Raw genomic sequence first — 21,114 nt, forward strand, 5'->3', positions numbered from 1 at the left:
GCCTAATGCATATACAAATGTAAGCCCCGGCCGTTAGACACAGCGCTGCAAGATTAAAAGCTTTTTTATGACAATAACTGCATCACCTGCCGAACGGACCCCAGGGCAGATCTTGGATTAAAAGCAGCTATCCGAAGGTACAAGTGGTTTGGGGGGTCAGATTGTGGGTACAGAGTCGCTTTAAGTTACAATATTGATTGGTTCTAGGACAACCATTGTATGTTGAAAATATTGTGACCTGAGGCCATTGTTCCCCTCTGGGCCTCCTGCTCAGTGGGGGCACCAGGCACCATAACTGTGGATAGTACAATAGTAGAAGACACTTAAGGGCCTATACACCTTAAGTAAATGTCAGGTGAACATTTATTCGTCAGTTCTCTCTGCCAGCCTCCCCATACATATGAACATTCTGCATGACTGAAAGTTCATGTGTTCCCTATAGGGAGGGGGTAATCCGCAGCATGACTACTCTAGCAGCAGCTTATTGCTCCTAAAACAAAAGGCCCAATCCTTTTCTCCACCAATATCATCTGTCAATGGAGAATCAGGAGTCTCTCATACACCTTTTATCTTTAGTATATCTTTAGTATAAGGCGTGGACACCTTAAAGCGACTTTGTATCCACCAACCTTCCCCACCAAACCGCTAGGACCATCCGTTTGATGAGAGTAAATCCTTACCGGTGGTGTCTTTTAAAATGTGCCCGGTGCCTTGGTTAGAGCAAAAAATGATCTTTTAAACTTGCAGCGTTGTGTCATACTGGCCTGGCCTAGAGTGTCTGTGCCCCAGGTGTGCAACGCCTCTCCTTCTTCCTCCCCGCCCTCCTCATCATTAGGAACACCCCCAGCCAGGATTTCTCCTATTCATTACTTGTTTAAGCACCACAAATGGGCCATATCGACACATGTGCACTGTTTAGACGAGTGATGAATAGAAATCCTGCCTGGGGGGTTTCCTAATGATGAGGAGGAAGGAAGGCGTCGGAACCTGAGTGTGCGGCATTTGATTACCGGTGGCTGCAGATATTGGCTAAAGCTCTAGTGCAGGGATGGGGAACCTTCGGCCCTCCAGCTGTTGCAAAACTACAATTCCCATCATGCCTGGACAGCTAAAGCTTTATTTTTGGCTGTCCAGGCATGATGGGAATTGTAGTTTTGTAACAGCTGGAGTGGCGAAGGTTCCCCATGCCTGATCTAGGGAGTCCTGGAAGACATGGATACAGCCCGTGGCACTAAGAAGGACACTACCACCAATCTCCGCAGAGACAAGTCATGCTGGAGTATGGGTACTATTGCACGGAACGATAATCGGCTGAATTGGCCCGATTCGGCCGATTAAATACAACGAGCAGCCGATGACAACGATCATCGGTTGATCGTTGATATAGGTTTGGACCTATTTTCGTCTGGCGCCGACCGCGCACCGCTATGTGTAATAGCCATGTGCGGCCGACGACTGACGATATACATTACCTATCCACGTTCCAGGGCTGCTGCTGCGGTCTTCTTCTCCCCTGGTCCTGCGCGCTCTAGCTTCAGAGTGGCCTGTCGGCTGACAATCACAGGCCGAGGCGGTCCCGGCCTGTGATTGCCTAAGCGGCCTGTCAGCTGACAGGCCACTCTGAAGCTAAAGCACGCAGGACCAGGGGAGAAGAAGACCGCAGCAGCAGCCCTGGAACGTGGATAGGTAATGTATATAGGTAAGCAAGGGCTGCAAGGACATCGGTAGCGATGTCCCTGCAGCCCTTGTTTAACGATTATCGAGTCGTGTAATAGGTCCAGTAAACGAGCGATGATCTAGCAGATTGTTGCTCATTTACAGGTATTATCGGGCCCCCATCGGCCCGTGTAATACCACCCTAAACCTCAGGACAGCCTGGGTCAGAGGGAGAAGAAAAGGGCAAGTACCCTGCAGAGTGTAGGAGGGCTGCAGCGCCATTACCATATAGTCAGAGTACAGTGATGATACATGGTAGATATATATAATACATTGGTATTATTTGTCATTTGTAGAGACGAGCAAATTGCTGATCTAAACGAAGCGCTTAGTTTGACCAGCGCTCAGTTTATCCAGCCGCCTGCCTTTCATCGCTCCTCCGCTCCACCCCAGGTGCAGGGGAAAAGCTGAATCCAAAACTGAGAGAAGTTTCCCAGGATTGGATCCAGCTTTTCCCAGCATCCTAGGAGGAGTGGCAGGGAGCGAAGCGCCGATCAAACACTTTGTTTAGATGAGCGATTCGCTCATCTTTGGTATTTATACAGTGCCGTCATTTAGTATGTACCCCAAAGGGAAGCTGTCACCCCCCGTTCCGGGGCAGAGCCCGGCCGACCCCCCGGTGCAGACCCAGATACTTACCGCGTCCATGAAGTCCTGGAGCCCGTCCCGCCGCAGAGAAATCCCCGTCGGAGGCGGTGCACGCGCTCATTAGAGATGAGTCCGTCGCCCATAGAGAATGACGGCTCAGTCATTCTCTATGGACGTCGGACTCATCTCTGGTGAGACTTCGGACGGGGATTTCTCTGCGGTGGGACGAGCTCCAGGACTTCGTGGACGCGGTAAGTATATGGGTCTGCATCGGGGGGTCGGCCGGGCTTTGGGTGACAAGTTCTCATTAACTAATACCCGGAGATTAGAGATGGGCAAATTTACAGTATTAACAAAGTGGAGCGATTCACAAGACTGGCAAGCTCCTGCTCAGGTGCCTGGGAAAGCTGGATCCAGTCCTGGGATACAGACAGCAGTCTTTATGAGACAAATCATTTGTGTCAATGGTCACCTGTGTACCTGCTGTCACTTGCCTGTACAAAACGTGTCCACCTGCCGCTAGTGTGAACTTAGCCCTGACTACACCAGCTCCCACCCAGCCATAGTCTGACACTCAGGTAGAGAAGCTCCCCTGCCATGTTACGGTATCTGTGTGCGGTTTCTGTGGTGTGAACATGGCTGAAATCCCTGAAAGGGGCCATTGATCCCCCCAACTCCCCAGAGAGGAGCGGTGCCGCCTCCCCCGCCCTGCTGCTCGGCTGCCGCCATTGTAGCCGTCCAGCAGAGAGGACAGCGCGGTATTATGCCAGGAGGAGCGGAGCCCGGGCACCACCCTGCCGAATACTGGGGCACATTGTGCGGGGGCGCCGGCGAGGAAGCGGTTAATGAGTCCACTCGCCCGCCTGGCCCCGCCCCCGCCCCGCCCCCTCCTTTCTCTGCCTCCTCTGCCAGCACCGTCCCGTTATCCAGCCTGGCTGCAGGAGCGCCTTTATCCCGCACAGCGCCTTATCCGCACAGACATCACCGGCACCAGCAGCAGCAGTAGTAGGGGAAGTTCCCAAGCAGAGAAAGCGGGAGAACCGCACCGGGAGAAGAGCAGGAGCGGAGCCCGGGAGAAGTTGGAGGAGCACGAGCAAGGAGAGCCGCGATGTCTGTGCCGGTGCCGCACAACGGAGTGCTGGAGGACAAAGACAACCTCATAGAACTCTTCGTCAAGGTAAGAAGTGTGACGGTGACGCCCGTGCACACCGGCCGGTACCGCGCCGTCATCCTGCCAACTTGTTATATAACCGGATAATCGGCTCCCGGCCTGCGCTAAGCCCTGATGTTTGCTGACGGGGAACAGCTATCATTGTCTGTCAGCAGGAGCCACCCCGGCTATGGTGTATACTGCAGAGTGTATACAGCCCCGGGTATGGTATATACTGCAGAGTGTATACAGCCCCGGGTATGGTATATACTGCAGAGTGTATACAGCCCCGGGTATGGTATATACTGCAGAGTGTATACAGCCCCGGGTATGGTATATACTGCAGAGTGTATACAGCCCCGGGTATGGTATATACTGCAGAGTGTATACAGCCCCGGGTATGGTATATACTGCAGAGTGTATACAGCCCCGGGTATGGTATATACTGCAGAGTGTATACAGCCCCGGGTATGGTATATACTGCAGAGTGTATACAGCCCCGGGTATGGTATATACTGCAGAGTGTATACAGCCCCGGGCAGTGGCGTCGCTAGGCAGTTTTATTCGGGGCTCATGCCCCGAATAAAATGCCTGCTGCCCCGGATCTCTTCTGCCCCGCTCTTGCGAGCCAGATGCGGCTCTTTTGGTGGCCGCATCCGGCTCGCAGATTGCCGCTGCTGCTGTCCTCCTCCTCACCTACTGGCCGCCCGCAGCACCCGGACACGCTCCTCCATCCAATCAGCGGAGACCGGGAGTGTGGGGCCGCTGTGGTGGGCCGTGGTGCACGTATCCAATCAATGCGTGCGCCACGGCCCACCGCAGCGGCCCCACGCTCCCGCCCTGAGTTGATTGAGTTGTAGGAGCACCTCCGGCCGCTACGGTAGGTGAGGCGGATAGCAGCAGCCGCGATCAAGAAGGAGGTGAGCAGGCACGGGGGGAGAGAAACGGGCGAGAAGCACAGGGGGAAAGAAGCAAGGGGGGAGAGAAACGGGAGAAAAGCATGGGGGAGAGAAACAGGGGAGAAAGCATGGGGGAGAGAAACAGGGGAGAGAAACAGGGGAGATAAGCATGGGGGAGAGAAACAGGGGAGAAAAGCATGGGGGAGAGAAACCGGGGAGAAAGCATGGGGGAGAGAAACAGGGGAGAAAGCATGGGGGAGAGAAAAATGGGGGAGAGAAACAGGGGAGATAAGCATGGAGGAGAGAAACAGGGGAGAAAAGCATGGGGGAGAGAAATGGGAGAAAAGCATGGGGGAGAGAAAGGGGAGAGAAATGGGGGAGAGAAACTCAGAGGGCCCGGGCCCCGGATGTTTTAGGACCCTAGCAACGCCCCTGGCCCCGGGTATGGTGTATACTGCAGAGTGTATACAGCCCCGGGTATGGTGTATACTGCAGAGTGTATACAGCCCCGGGTATGGTGTATACAGCCCCGGGTATGGTGTATACTGCAGTGTATACAGCCCCGGGTATGGTGTATACTGCAGAGTGTATACAGCCCCGGGTATGGTGTATACTGCAGAGTGTATACAGCCCCGGGTATGGTGTATACTGCAGAGTGTATACAGCCCCGGGTATGGTGTATACTGCAGAGTGTATACAGCCCCGGGTATGGTATATACTGCAGAGTGTATACAGCCCCGGGTATGGTGTATACTGCAGAGTGTATACAGCCCCGGGTATGGTATATACTGCAGTGTATACAGCCCTGGCTATGGTATATACTGCAGAGTGTATACAGCCCCGGCTATGGTGTATACTGCAGAGTGTATACAGCCCCGGCTATGGTGTATACTGCAGAGTGTATACAGCCCCGGCTATGGTGTATACTGCAGAGTGTATACAGCCCCGGCTATGGTGTATACTGCAGAGTGTATACAGCCCCGGCTATGGTGTATACTGCAGAGTGTATACAGCCCCGGCTATGGTGTATACTGCAGAGTGTATACAGCCCCGGCTATGGTGTATACTGCAGAGTGTATACAGCCCCGGGTATGGTATATACTGCAGAGTGTATACAGCCCCGGGTATGGTATATACTGCAGAGTGTATACAGCCCCGGGTATGGTGTATACTGCAGAGTGTATACAGCCCCGGGTATGGTGTATACTGCAGAGTGTATACAGCCCCGGGTATGGTGTATACTGCAGAGTGTATACAGCCCCGGGTATGGTATATACTGCAGAGTGTATACAGCCCCGGGTATGGTGTATACTGCAGAGTGTATACAGCCCCGGGTATGGTATATACTGCAGTGTATACAGCCCTGGCTATGGTATATACTGCAGTGTATACAGCCCTGGCTATGGTATATACTGCAGAGTGTATACAGCCCCGGGTATGGTGTATACTGCAGAGTGTATACAGCCCCGGGTATGGTGTATACTGCAGAGTGTATACAGCCCCGGGTATGGTGTATACTGCAGAGTGTATACAGCCCCGGGTATGGTGTATACTGCAGAGTGTATACAGCCCCGGGTATGGTGTATACTGCAGAGTGTATACAGCCCCGGGTATGGTGTATACTGCAGAGTGTATACAGCCCCGGGTATGGTGTATACTGCAGAGTGTATACAGCCCCGGGTATGGTGTATACTGCAGAGTGTATACAGCCCCGGGTATGGTGTATACTGCAGAGTGTATACAGCCCCGGGTATGGTGTATACTGCAGAGTGTATACAGCCCCGGGTATGGTGTATACTGCAGAGTGTATACAGCCCCGGGTATGGTGTATACTGCAGAGTGTATACAGCCCCGGGTATGGTGTATACTGCAGAGTGTATACAGCCCCGGGTATGGTGTATACTGCAGAGTGTATACAGCCCCGGGTATGGTGTATACTGCAGAGTGTATACAGCCCCGGGTATGGTGTATACTGCAGAGTGTATACAGCCCCGGGTATGGTGTATACTGCAGAGTGTATACAGCCCCGGGTATGGTGTATACTGCAGAGTGTATACAGCCCCGGGTATGGTGTATACTGCAGAGTGTGTACGGTGACCCATCCCCAGGTATGGTATATATACTGCAGAGTGTATACGGCCCCGGGTATGGTATATACTGCAGAGTGTATACGGCCCCGGCTATGGTATATATACTGCAGAGTGTATACGGCCCCGGCTATGGTATATATACTGCAGAGTGTGTACGGTGCCACAGCCCCGGGTATGGTATATACTGCAGAGTGTGTACGGTGCCACAGCCCCAGGTATGGTATATATACTGCAGAGTGTATACAGCCCCAGCTATGGTATATATACTGCAGAGTGTATACAGCCCCAGCTATGGTATATATACTGCAGAGTGTATACGGCCCCGGCTATGGTATGTATACTGCAGAGTGTATACGGCCCCGGCTATGGTATGTATACTGCAGAGTGTATACGGCCCCGGCTATGGTATATATACTGCAGAGTGTATACGGCCCGGCTATGGTATATATACTGCAGAGTGTATACGGCCCCGGCTATGGTATATATACTGCAGAGTGTATACACTGCCCATCCCCAGGTGTGGTGTATATACTGCATAGTGTATACAGTGACCCAGCCCCTGGGTGACTGCAGCAGCGGGAGGGGAGGACCATGTGCTCCTTTTGCTGCTGTATACACTGCCCGTCCCCAGGTATGCTGTATATACTGCAGAGTGTATACACTGCCCGTCCCCAGGTATGGTGTATATATACTGCAGAGTGTATACGGCCCCGGCTATGGTATATATACTGCAGTGTATACGGCCCCGGCTATGGTATATATACTGCAGAGTGTATACACTGCCCATCCCCAGGTGTGGTGTATATACTGCATAGTGTATACAGTGACCCAGCCCCTGGGTGACTGCAGCAGCGGGAGGGGAGGACCATGTGCTCCTTTTGCTGCTGTATACACTGCCTGTCCGCAGGTATTCTGTATATACTGCAGAGTGTATACACTGCCCATCCCCAGGTGTGGTGTATATACTGCAGAGTGTATACAGTGACCCAGCCCCTGGGTGACTGCAGCAGCGGGAGGGGGGGGGGGGACCATGTGCTCCTTTTACTGCTGTATACACTGCCCGTCCCCAGGTATGGTGTGTATACGGTGCCCCATTCCCAGGTATGGTGTATATATACTGCAGAGTGTGTATGGTGCCCCATACCCAGGTATGGTGTGTGTACAGTGCCCCATCCCCAGGTATGGTGTATATATACTGCAGAGTGTGTACGGTGCCCCATCCCCAGGTATGGTGTGTATATATACTGCAGAGTGTGCTGCCCCGATGCAGCACACTGATTGGCTAAGCGGGGCGTGCACTCGGGAACCTGCAGTGACAGGTGTAGAGAAGCGCCCAGCCATGTGCTTCTACCTGGCTCTGCCTAACAGTGAGTGGAGGGTCTGAACATTCAGACTTTGACCAATCAAAACTTTTGATGTGTCTGACAGATTTTTTTTTTTTTTTTTTAGATTTTATTTTAAAGTGACAGGCACGCTAAGGCCACAATACTTATTAGACATAGATACTTCAACTTTGGTGGGATTAGCTACCATCTGTATATGGGGGCCTTCTGACAGATGATCTTGGGGGAGAGAAGGCTGAAGTATAGTGGAAGTCAACTGAGTTATTATTACATTATTATTTTTAATATATAACCAAAATACTATGCATGTTCCAGCCCGGTATGTCGTAAAGTGTCAGAAATCAGGCACTTAATCCATTTCTAGAATGGAATTGATAAATCCATTACACTCTTCCCGTAGTCAACTTAGATCCGGCACATTGACTCACTAACTTTATCATCTGGGATACCATAAGATAACGTGTCATGATGACTTCTCCCCCGATTGGCGTGCAGTTGTTCTTGCCGCTTGAAGTTCTGGTAACTATAGATACAACCACGCCAGGTCAGTTCTGTGCATGGGCCCCATTCTGATCCAATAGGGCTCGCGCATGGGACCGACCCATTCCCTGAATTTCCGGTGGCAGGAGGATTGGGGGAGGAAACATCATGATGGGTTTGCTGTAAATTTTATTGTGTGCAGACCTATTTGTGGCAGAGGTTAGGTGATTTATTAAGTTATTTATTAACTGTTAAAGGAGAAGTCCTGTGAAACTAAAAAATAACAGGAAAGAAGGGAGGGGGGCGGGCTCATAATAAACAAAGTATATTTACCTGTCGCTGTCCCCTGTGATGCCAATTTCTGGTCCGGCCGCCGGTAGCATGCAACTCCTCCAGGTCCAACGTAACGGCACGCTGATGGATTGCCCGCTCAGCCAATCGGTGACTGGGGCAGGACAGCACTTACAGACTGTCTGAGCGGGCAATCCATCAGCAGGCCGTGACGTTGGACCTGGAGGAGCTGGGTACGTGACACTGACATCTAGGAAGACCTGGGAGCAGCGCTATGTGGGCACGGGGACAGGTAAGTATACTTTGGTCTGGCACCACCCTGCCTCCCTGCCTTTATTTAGTTTCAGGGGGACTTCTCTTTTTAAGTCTATTTTGAGGTCCATTGCAACACTACTCATGGCCATAGGTGTCAGATAAGGGTTCACTGATTTGTATGAGGCTTCATCTCTTGAGTTGCCTGAACAGATTTTGTTACATCTGACATATTGTCGCTTCCATTATGGCATGTATGGTGCGTATCTCTCGACGCTACCAAATGCAGCACCAATGCCAGGGGGCATTCAAGATGGCGCAGCATGTTACATATTCACTACATCCCTCCTTGCCTTCTCCACAAGAATAATTTTGTACAGAAATAGAACAAAATGGGGCACACATATATGTATATGAATATACTGTGCTACATACACTAATTCATCTTTTTTGTTGTTTTTTTTTTTGGCCAATAGTGTTCATAACCGGGAAATATTCATAAGGAATAGGATGTCTTGTATCAATATATGCCCCCGACCTACCAACCCTCTGCCTGCTGCCAGGCATGACTGCCCTACATATGGAGCACAAAGCATCTCATTCTAGGTTATCAGTAGAAATAATGTGGTGGCTGATGGATGGCTTATTCTGACCTGGTATTACTCTTCTTTTGTCCGTATGTTATTTATTCAGACTTCACGCTGAGCGTTTGCTCTGGGGGGAATCTGTGTCCTATTTTCAACTGGAAATAGCAAATATATCTGCTAACCAACTGCTCCATTCACAGCCTCGGCCTATGTTAGCTCCGTCATAATAGGAAGAGGTACAGGCCGTGGTCTGCCCATGTGGTGCCAGGCTCTTGAGAGAACTACTGTACATACACTATTAAGGACATCTATATTACAAGCTAAGGCGGATATCAGAATATATATCATATAGTCATGTATATAGACTGTAGGGGTTAGCGGAAATCCTTTAGCCTGACTTGCACCTGCAGTTACCTCACACGTCTCTAATGTAAATGAAAAGCGAACATTACCCTGTGGGAGAACACATTGCATGCAATATACTGAAAGTGAAAGCTGATACATAGTATTTATAAAAAAAAACAGGGTCCTATTAGACGGCCTGATCATAAACTGTAAACGAACGCCAAACTGCTAAATTGGCGCTCAATTACTGAGCAATTACATGTGCCGACTATCGTGCAGCCCTTCCCTTTAGTGTAAAATAAAGTGTTAACTTACCTTACCACGTTCCCTGGTGTCCTTGGGCCTTCCCTGGTCTATGCAGCTCTGCCTTCTGTTCCGGTCTCTACACCGACAGGCTGCCGGCCGCTCAGCCAATCACTTGCCGCAGCCTTTGATTGCACTGACAGGCCGTGACCGCTCAGCCAGAGACCAGAACAGAAGGCAGAGCTGCAGACACCAGGGAACGTAGAATCCAGTTGGTCAGTAATGGAGGAGACATACAGAGTGCTGGAGCGCAGGATCTGGCTACGGACCTGAATTAGAAAACCACTACTTTCAGTTTTGAATCAGTTAGACTGTTTGGTTGAATCAGTACGGTAGCGGAAAGATTTAAACTGTTTCGGAACATCACGAATGATGATGTCAGGAGTTCCGAGGTCCATTCCGTAGCACATCATCCGTAATTGCAGACCGTACACAGAACATATGAATGCCCCCTAACATCTAGTAATTCTATTCCACCAGTGTCCTTACATAGAAATAGAAGGGAATGGGATAGGTGTGCTGCCTCAACTGTTATGCAGGTTTGCACGGAGTCGGTCCTGACTCCGTGGGATCGGGTTACCTTGGCTACCGACCATGTTCATTGAGATCTGTGCATGAACTAATGCGTTTTGGTCGGCGGCCATGGTAACACCATCTCAGTGGAGAATCTCATCTTTTTAGTGTTTATTGCAGAGGACATCACAAGGGTCTTGAGTAGAGATGAGCGAACCTGGAGCATGCTCGAGTCCATCCGAACCCGAACTTTCGGCATTTGATTAGCGGTGGCTGCTGAAGTTGGATAAAGCCCTAAGGCTATGTGGAAAACATGGATACAGCCAATGACTATATCCATGTTTTCCACATAGCCTTAGGGCTTTATCCAAGTTCAGCAGCCCCCGCTACTCAAATGCTGAACGTTCTGGTTCGGATGGACTCGAACCCGAACCCGGTTCGCTCATCTCTAGTCTTGAGGGGTCTGGATGTCTCATTCTTCTGCTCTGTAATTTCTGTGTATGTTTGAGTGGAGGAGGAATGAGATAAGATTTTATTAAGGATGGCGGAAACTGTACTGTGAGAGTCTCCCACTGGGACTGACTCTGGCATTTCATGTAGCGTAATATTATTATGTCAGCCCTCACTTTCCAAGTCATCTATCAATAGAAGGATGGACCTGCTGTAGCGCTGTATTCATACTGGTGATGGGGTAGATTAGCAGAGCATTCTTCTACATTCTTATCAGGGGTAAACATGGAGGAGAGTGGTGGGGCCCCATCGCAGAACCCCTTACTTGGCATATTGCATTATTTATGGAGAAGAGAGCCCTGTGCAGGATTACACCAGTTATGAAGGAGGAGGAGAGGTTGGGGGGGTGTCTGATTTAGTTCAGGCCACCATTCTTATGGGCACCATAGCAGTGGGGAGGTACCCTTGACACTTTTTTTTTTTTTGCAAAATCAATCAAACAATGTAGAGCAATTCAGTATCCCAGCACGAGAGGCTCCAAAGCAAACACGATGCGGATAGTTCAGTCAAACATTGCTGGATTTATTACCAGTGTGTTAGAAAAGGCAGAATACAATGCGCTCCGGCCTGCCATACATGTGCCACTCTATTGGGCCTCCGGGGATGGATGTTGTCGCAGCTCTTTTGTGAACAGATTGGCAGTCAGCACTCGCATACAAATGTTTTCAGCTCTTTGTGATGTATGGAACTACTCACATGGGACTAATTCAGCTATTGCACCAATTGTCACTTGATTGACTTTTGATACGCGCTGTTTACAGGCTGCTCCTGGGGCACACGTAAAGCTGGGGCCCAGTAATAATGCATGGGGCCCAGTGTTACCCATAGCAACCAATGAGATCAACCCTTTAAGCTCTGGCCCACACACAGTAGGCTTTCTAAAGTTTGTTACTCATTAGATGTATAGTCCATGTGAGGACTGTACCTTTTATATATGTGATATACACTGGAAACATTCTTAAAAAAGCATGCTTGTAAGCTTTATAATCAGAATCTTGAATTACACTGCTCATTGTAGAGCTATTGATGTGAACATAAACGAAAGGCCCGGTGCAGGTCATACTGTGGAGCATCAGAGCATACCATACAGGTGGCTTTAAGGGGTACTCCAGCGGAATTTTTTTTTTTTTTCCTGATCAACTGGTTTGAGAAAATTATACAGATTAGTAATCTACTTCTACTTGAAAATCTCCAGTCTTAAAGTACTTATCAGCTGCTGTATGTCCTGAAAGGGGTATTCCTGAAAAAAAAATCATTTTTTCCCTATCCACAGGATAGGGGTATAGAAGAAAAGTCCGAACTTTGTAACCCCCTGCTGATCTATGTATCCGGGCCCCACCGGCTCTGTTATGGATAGAGCCACAGGCACGGCACGGGACCCACGGCTCTATTCATTTTTTATGGGGCGATGGAAAGAGCCAAGTACAGTAACAGAGCCGTCTGGGCCCGATACAGGATCGACGGGGGTACAGAGGTCAGGCTCCCAGCAACCTCCTACTTTTCCCCTATCCTGTGGGTAGAGGAGAAGTTATTTTTTTTTTAGTCTTAGTCCGATTCATTTAAGGTTTGGTTCAGGCGAACCCAAACTTTGCGAACCTACCGAACTCATCTCTACTTATCACCCATCATTAGAAATGAGCAAACTTACAGTAAGTTTGGGTTTGGACTAACCTTAACGCTCTGCATCCATCTCCTGCAGCCACTGCCAAGCATTTGGGTTTGCACCGTGAGTACTGCAAGTTTTGAAGGTTGTCATATAGTAGATATTTCCATTTTCCCTTTAAACAGTATAGAGCAGTGGTGCAAATAAAATGCCAGGCTTGTTCCTGTAAGGTTTTGTGCTGGTATTTATTACTATGGAGTGTTTGCTGCTCGCTGGTTCTATGAGCAATTCTTACCCAGAAAGCTGTCCTGCTATTCTGAGAATGGCCTTGTGAGTGCCTCCTGGCAGGGGACTGGTAGCTAAGGGAGATGCATCTCCAGGGACGGCCTCTTATCATGTTATCCCCCAGGCTACACAATTGGCCGTGGGGTGTGCCAACTGTCAGCGCTGTCCAAGATGATATATTACATGTAATAAAAGGGATGGAATTCATTTACTTTGCGTCAACCTGCATGTCGACAGCACAAAGAGAAAAGAAGAGAACTGAATCGCATAGATAAGTAAGTTGAATGTCAGGATTAAAAAAAAACAAAACAAAAAGAAAAAGAAGAAAGCTTCCTATGCCATAAAGATCCCAGATGGTTGGAATTGGTGCACTTGTCAGCTACGCAGGCCGTGACCTGTGACATGCTGTAGCCCTGGTCCTGACACATCATGTATTGAGCGGGATTATAGAAGAATGGGGCACGTGCAGCGATGGGTGCCGTACCCCAGCAGCCCAGGCTTTTCAGATATTCCCGCTATTAAAACTCATTAAATAGACTTTTGTTGTTAGCTAATTCAGCGGCCAAAATCCTGAAAGCTGTAAGAATTCCTAATCTCTTCCAGTGACATTGAAGAAGGGGGGACAGTTGTTCCAGGACGTTCTTTACATCTTCCCGTTCCTCGCAGTTTGTGAAAGATTTTTCATAGATTCTCTGTTTAACGCCCCCCCCTCCCTTCAGTGCTCTCTCCCACCGTCCAGTTTTCCGCCTCTCTTCCCCCTCCTCTCTCACGCTCTCTTGACTTCTCTTCTCAGTCCCTTCTGCTGCCTCCCTCCATCTTCGCTGTCTTCCACAGAGCAGCTTTGCTCAACCTTCAAAACACTATTGGAGCAGTCATAACTTTTACTTTTTCGTCCATTTCAATCGGAAAAGGGGGTCAGCACCACAAATCCCAGTGTGATGACGTTTACTCTATTGACGGCTTTGGTTTTCAGCAGCGGAGCTCTACTGGTCAGAAAGTTAAGCGATCTAAAAAAAAAAATGATCTGATTTAGTGATCACAACTAGCAAATATAGAAAGGAATCGGCGGAATCCTATAACATAGGTTGGTTCTATCCAGACCTGCTCACATTTATAAGAACTAGCTGAAGTCTAAGTAGAGGCCTTCAGCTCCTTGTCCCATCTGATGCCATACTAGTACTTCTCCTAGAAGCCACGTGAACCCTCAATGCAGCAACACACTGCCTGCAGCTGCCATGTGCATGAGGCTTTAGCGTTCTACAGAGACCATGCTGAACTAGAGAAGCCCCCAGTGTATACTATACAATAGGCCAGTTATATACTAATCTGGTGTATGCAGGCTGAGCTCAGCATGCACTAGTCGTCTTTCTCTCTCCTCGTTTTTTATGGTTTATTTTTTTATTTTTATTACTGTCTTGGGGTTTGTTCATATGTGCTGTACTACGTAGGTTGCAGATTTTGCAAAATGAGTAGTTGCACAAGGCATAAAATCTGCAGCATTAAAGGAGAACTCCGGTGTCCATAGTAAAAAGAAAAATGCACATTGAACAAGGGATTCTGTTTACCTTTTCCCAAGTGTCTTTTCCAGCCCAAAGTTGCTGCTTTCCGACACCTTTAATATGTCTTTTTATAAACTCTTCATTCTGGGTTGAGCCGCCCGCTGTCTGAATCCCCGCCCACATTACAGGACACTATAATGGGATGGATATGGGCTGGTAAATGACTTAGGGAAAGGAGGAAGTACCTTCCCCTCTGGAAGAACTTGCCATCTGGACTGTGAAATGCCCACCGGAGTGGCTCTTCTCTGCAGCGTCTCGATCCGGCAAAAAACGGACCACTTGACATGACGGAAGCTTTTTCATGGAACTACAAGACTTTTGTTGGCCGGAGCGGGGGATGATCAAGTAGTAAGGCTGCGGAGTTGGAAATTATTTTACATTATTAAGTTATACAACTTTGTGTAGTGGATGGAATGGGGGAAAAAACATGTTTGGTCGGAGTACCTCTTTAACATATCATTTCATAAAACTATTGACATGCCATGGAGACACGTTAGATGTTTCCATCATGGAGGTTCGGGTGCTAAGACCCCAACTGATTGGAAAACCAAATAGGGAGAAGCGCTGAGGTGAGTGTTCTCTCTCCTTGCTTGCTAAAGACGGGCTCTATAAAGAGCCTTTAAGCCCATATTAAGCAAGAGCAGAGAGATGGCTCAGCTGAACACTCGCTTGTTTTTACAGTTGGTTGGGGTCTAGACAGCTCATAAAAACTCTAAAATATACATAGCGTGAAAGACAGGATAAAAGGACAGTGTCGCCATCTTCTAAAGAACCCTGTATCACAACGTCAAACAGCTTTGGAAAAATATGTTGTACACCATCCAGGTGGCAGCCATGCTAGTTTAAAGATGCTTTATAATAATTTACTGCCATGTTGGCTACCGGAATGGTTCTCGTGAGGGTGACTGCCATCTTTTTCCATATGTCTGGTGTTTTAGGAACAGGCTGTTGTTTCCCCTTACACTTATGGAAACTAAATCTTACCCACCTTGTACTTGTGAAGTGACCCACCATCTGTCCTGCATCCAACCATTAGCTTGGGAATAATGACCCTGCTTTCTTGGATATGATATTAGAGAGTATTAATACTACCTCTGTTCACTGAGCCATCGTATTGCAGTCTTAGGGATTGGGGCCCACCAGCATTGTGCTGGGTGGTGTAAGGCTTGAATGCAGCTGCTCCACCATAGTAACCCATGCCATACAATTCCTGATGTATTTTGTTCTGATTTTCATTCCAGATGAAGTTAAGTTGTCAGTGTTGGTGACTTTCATGCACTATGGGCCCCAGTACTTTGCAACCCCCCCACCCTTCCCTGCAGTGTAGCTTTACATGGTCTCTCGCTTTGTGGATGACTTCCTGTGGTAAAATACATCTGCCTCTCACTAATACTACAAAAAGCTGAAGATCTAGGAGAGAATACATTTCAGGACCTGACTTGGCACCAGGTCCCCCTGTTGGCAGTTTCCCAACATCCCACACAATACTCCCCTAACCTGCTGGCTGCTGCGTTGCACTCCGTGTCCCATACAGGCCTGTACAGGCAGTGATGTGACCTCTGTTACTATGGTAGGAGTCCTGCCAGGATCAGCATTACCTACAAAGTTAATAAGGTTAAAAGAAGACAAACCCTACTGTGTTGATTCAGAGGGAGGCAAAAACCCCCTATGGGGCAGATGACAATTGCCTGACTCCAATGGCAATCAGAATAATCCCTGGATCAGCGTCCTATCACATGAAATCTCGTGTGCATAACTTGTAATATAAAATTTTTAAGAAAAGCATCCAGGCCTCCCTTGCACTTATTTAATTGCCATGACAACCTCATGTGGCAGAGTTCCACAATTTCACTGCTCTTACAGTAAAGAATTAGCATCTGCTGGTGGTGAAACCTTCTTTCCTCTAGACATAGAGTAAAAAGATCACTACAAAGACCTCCGTACTGTCCATTCATATATTTGTACATTGTGATCAGATCGCTCCTAAGACGTCTTTTTTTTTTTCTAGCGTAAATAACCCCAAGCTTGATAACCTGTCTTGGTCCTGTAACCCGCCCATTCCCTTAATGATCTTGGTCGACTTCCTCTGAACCCACTCCAGTTAAGCCATGTCCTTCTTGTATACCGTTGCCCAAAATTGTGCACGGTATTCTCACTTATGCCCTCCTCTTGTTGCACAGAGACTAAATAAGTTTATGGCTCTGTTCACATGTGCATTTTCACTTGTCAATGTCCAGTTGTAGGAATAGAGATATAAAAATGATGTGGTGCCCAATGGACCCTGTTGTCTTGTGACCTATTGGATTCCGTTATAGGGTCCATCACTGCCTTATGGCAGAATCTGCGATGGAGACAGTGATGTGGACAGTGCCTGACATGCATTACACTTGTCGTCTCTTCATTCACTGTACTCACATGGAAAAACACTTGTTATTATATATTTATTAGCCCAGCAGGATGTAGGCACAATACAGCTCATCCTATACTAGAAGGGCCCTCCTCATCCTATACAATGCTCTTTCCGCACATCTGTCAGCTATTATTCTCCTTCCAGGTATGGCTATCATCTTCACATATTCCATAGGTGCAGGTGCATCAACCCCACCTGGTGGGAAACTGGATCATAACCAATGGCCGTCTATTGCTTCGTTTTTTAAACTTTGTATTTTTTTTGGGCCAGATATTGTATCTTAGTTTATTTGTTCTTTCAGTCCCTCCAAGTAAGTCCAAACGATCTGGTGTATATCTTAGGATTGGCTGGGAAAACACTTCGCTTTAAAGGGAAACTAACAGCAGGTTAGAGGACTGTATTCTCTTATGTTACCATAGCGCACAGGAAACGGTAATTTTTTTTTGCCATTTTTTTCATTGAACCTTTTGTTTATTATGTAAATTAGGTGGTTTGGTGCACTGGAGGCGGGACTACCACCCACAGTGCACTGATCTGCCCCGTCTGCCAGATGCCTCCTGATGAATATTGAGGCAACGCTCATCACTGCAGAGCACCGGATGAATATTCCTAAGAAAGGGCAGATCGGTGCACTGAGGGTGATAGCCCCGCCCCCAGGGCACCAAACTGCCTTATTTATATAATAATTGAACAGAAGGTTTAACTGCTCTATAGAAACATAACATCAAAGTCTTCTAGCCAGCTGTTGGTTTTCCTTTGCAGTCACCAGCTGGATTTTACCAGCTGTATTTAAGACATCTGGGAAGAAGGAGCCGTGTAAAATTCAATTTTGAGGACTTGTAAAGGCTGGAGATGGCGGCAGGGCTGTATTGTGGGAACGTAATGAAATGAGGTTTCAGTTCTTGGTGCAGAACAAATAAGCAGTAGCACCATAAAGCTGTGTAAGTGTTTCAAAGATGCACTGGATAGGCCAAGAGGCAAAATATTTTCCAATATATCTACAGTGTCTTTCTGGTTATGTATGTATGGTATATTTATAAAGTAGAATATTGTACTTTTTTAAATTTATTTCAGATGTTTAAAATTAATGTGTACAGTGTGCCACCTGCCCCAAACCACCGTACCCTTCTCTAGTCTTCACCATGCCATGTCTGCTCCTGAGGTCAGCCTTCCTCCTAGGGCCAGGGAGCAGGGAGAGTGTCAATGGGGCGGGGCCTAGAGCATCTGTGCCCTAAGCTGGCAGCACCTCACTCCCGGAATCTCCTCTATATCAGCATTCCCTTGGGCTGGATGGAAGCGGGGGGGGGGGGGGGGGGGAGAGCAGGCGAGGTCTTCTATAGGGATTTCCTACTGCTCTGGACAGAGGTGGCAGCAGAGAGCACCGTGTCAGACTCGACTGGAAAGAATATACCACTTCCTGTAGGACATACAGCAGCTGATAAGTACAGGAAGACTGGCGATTGAAAGAAAAAACATTTTTGCTGCTTAAGGGCTCGTTCACACAGAGCAAAAGCAGCAGAATTTCTGCGCTGAATCAGCGCTGAAATTTCAGTCGTTAATATAGGTGCAGAGCTAATTTCCACTGTGTTGAATGGAAATTCTGCTCTGCAGTTCACACGGTGGAATTTCCGCACTGAACTAATCCGCTTTCTGCCAGAAGAATGAACATGTTCATTCTTCCGCTAGCGGAAGCCTATACAAATCAATGGGGCTCTGATTTTCTGTTTCAGCGCGGAATACGTGCGTATTCAGCGTGGAATACAAGCGTAATACAAGCGGGGGAAAAAAGGGGGGAGGAGGATTCTAGTATATATCCTGGTATAGTCTAGTTTACTCGCAAAATACTCGCTGAATGCATGCGGATTCAGCGCGGATTCCTCGAGTATTCTGCGCTGAATTTGTCAAGAGCTGATTACGAGCTGAACACTTTCCTAGCGGAATATGCAGGGATTCTGCTTACATTCTGCTCGGAATTCAGCGTCAGTTGATTTCAGGCGGAAATATTTCCTTGCGTAATCCGCCCCTTTTGCTCTGTGTGAACGTAGCCTAAGCCCTTTAATAAATAGAAATGTCCATGAAAGGTTTGACCAGTTTACTGATTAACTACAAAAAAAAACACAGAATCACACTGAGCACACCAGCTGTGTTACAATGTATAGGATCCTGAAGCAGGGTATCTTTTCTGGGTGTGGGCAGGCACTATGGATCTAAGCATGGTGCCATATTACAGTAATCTTGTGACAACCATGTGTGATCTAGTTTGATCTTCACGGAGGTTAAGCAGCTTATTGAAGATTAGTAAATGATGGTTTTACTGGGTCTATTTAGTAATCTGGTTGCCAGAAAGCTGTGTGTAATGTCCATTGATATGACCACCATACATCCACAACACTTTAGACTAGATTCACACTATTATTTCTCTATACTACATCTAGGATTTGCAGTCACAATTGTGTGTTTCTTCTGTTCTCTTTTTTTTTTTTTTTTTTTTTTTTTTTTTTTTTGTGCGGTCATCACATTGTATTTCTGATTGTTAAAGTGGAATTAGGCAAGTCATGCTGTTGGACACATCAGAATAGCATCCTTTTGTAGCCCTTGCGAAACTAATTGTCTGTTCCCCCAGATTATGACTGGGTGGGGGTCCTGCACATGGTCAATCTGATTGTATGGCTGTGAGCCTCTCTGGCCTCTTAAAGGGGTTGTTCTATCTCCCTACATTCCTCCCGACCCTGCCGTGGCCTGTTCTCAATTCTGTGTTTTCATCATGGGCGAGCCAGGATGGGACGGAGCGGTGCTGGGCTGAATGTGCTGGGCCCTGCCATGTCCCATTCTCACTTCGGTGATCGGCAAAGATGGGTCACAGCGGTGCAGAGCTGAATGTGCTCTGCTATGCCGTGTCTCCTTCTGACATTGCAAGCCCTGGAGATGTGTCTCAAAAATGATGGGAATACTCCTTTAAGCCCAGAGCCATCCAACTTCTACTGAACTGCTGTCCAGACTCTTAGGATATGTGCACATTGAGGAATAGGCGAGGAATTTGAAGTGGAATCCACTCTTAATTTCCTGCAGATTCTGCTTGAAATTGTGCCTGTAAAATACGAACAGAGCAATTTTTCATTGTGTTCAATGGAATTTCTGCTCTGTCATTCACATGGCAGAATTTTCGAGCAGAAATTTCTGCCACGGATTCAGCTACAGAAATTCTATAGAAGTCAAAGGGGCTTGAATTCTGCTTGCACTCCGCTTGAATTCCACTCCTATTCTGCCAGAGCGGAATAGGCGATGAATTTCAAGCAGAAAACTTTCCTCTTTAATTCCTTGCCGTTTCCTCAGTGTGCACATACCCTAAATATACAATGATATTCTCCCCTAGCATTGATGCGTTAGAGGAGAATATATGCCTACATATGGAGGCTGAGGGAAAGAGCCATGATGTAACAGAAGAACTTCTGTAATAATCTGAGGCATATGGAGGTGCGGTACCATGTACCTCTATGGGAGTCCAATTACAACTCTGTGTAAACCATACCTGCACTATAAAGGCATGCAGCTATAAGCATACCTTAAATTTAAAGGAGCAGTTGACAAAAACAAAAACTGAGGCACATATTTATGAAAGTGCATAGAATAGAGGCTGATAGCGACTAATCACAGCTCAGCTTTCAGCTCTGGTAAAATAAAAACTGAGCCTGCTTCCTTAAAGGGATTATCCAGGATAAGTAAAAGCGCAGCTACTCTCTTCCAAAAACAGCGCCACCCCTGTCCACACCCAAACTGAACCTGCAGCTTGTCTATGTCACTTTAAACCAATCACGATCCATAAACAGAATGGTTTTTATATCTAAAGCCGGGATGTTATAGTTTTGGCCCTGCACAGCGGCACGGTGTAAGTCCAGTTTCCACCCTGGAATATCGGGCACATCTGGAAAGTGTCAGCATCAAAACCACTGAGAAAAGCCTCTTTCAGACGCATCAGGTTTCTGTTTAATTTTTGGCACTTTAGTTAATAGTAGAGGCAGTCTCCTAGCTGGCTGCGAGACACAAATCCTTGTGTGTCGGGAGGCCATCCCTATTAGAGTATAAATAGTGTAAATCCCAGCTAGATATACGTGGCACTGAACGGCTTGTCTCTAGGCCTCTAAAGAACACTTTATCCCTCGGACCACAGGTCACTTGGCTATATAAGGTTT

The 21,114-nt window shown here is 47.6% G+C and overlaps 1 protein-coding gene across 1 annotated transcript in view; it reads left to right on the forward strand.

Moving 5' to 3' along the window:
• Positions 1-3,190: 3,190 nt before the first annotated feature.
• CLIC4 (chloride intracellular channel 4) overlaps positions 3,191-21,114 on the forward strand; it is a 32,184-nt gene continuing 14,260 nt past the window's right edge. Inside the window, exon 1 of the mRNA XM_069971264.1 lies at positions 3,191-3,481. Coding sequence (XP_069827365.1) covers positions 3,413-3,481 — 69 coding nt within the window. The 5' untranslated portion in view covers positions 3,191-3,412. The remainder of the gene's footprint in view (positions 3,482-21,114) is intronic.

The sequence above is a fragment of the Dendropsophus ebraccatus genome, chromosome 5 (genome assembly GCF_027789765.1).
Source record: "Dendropsophus ebraccatus isolate aDenEbr1 chromosome 5, aDenEbr1.pat, whole genome shotgun sequence".
NCBI lineage: Eukaryota > Metazoa > Chordata > Amphibia > Anura > Hylidae > Dendropsophus > Dendropsophus ebraccatus.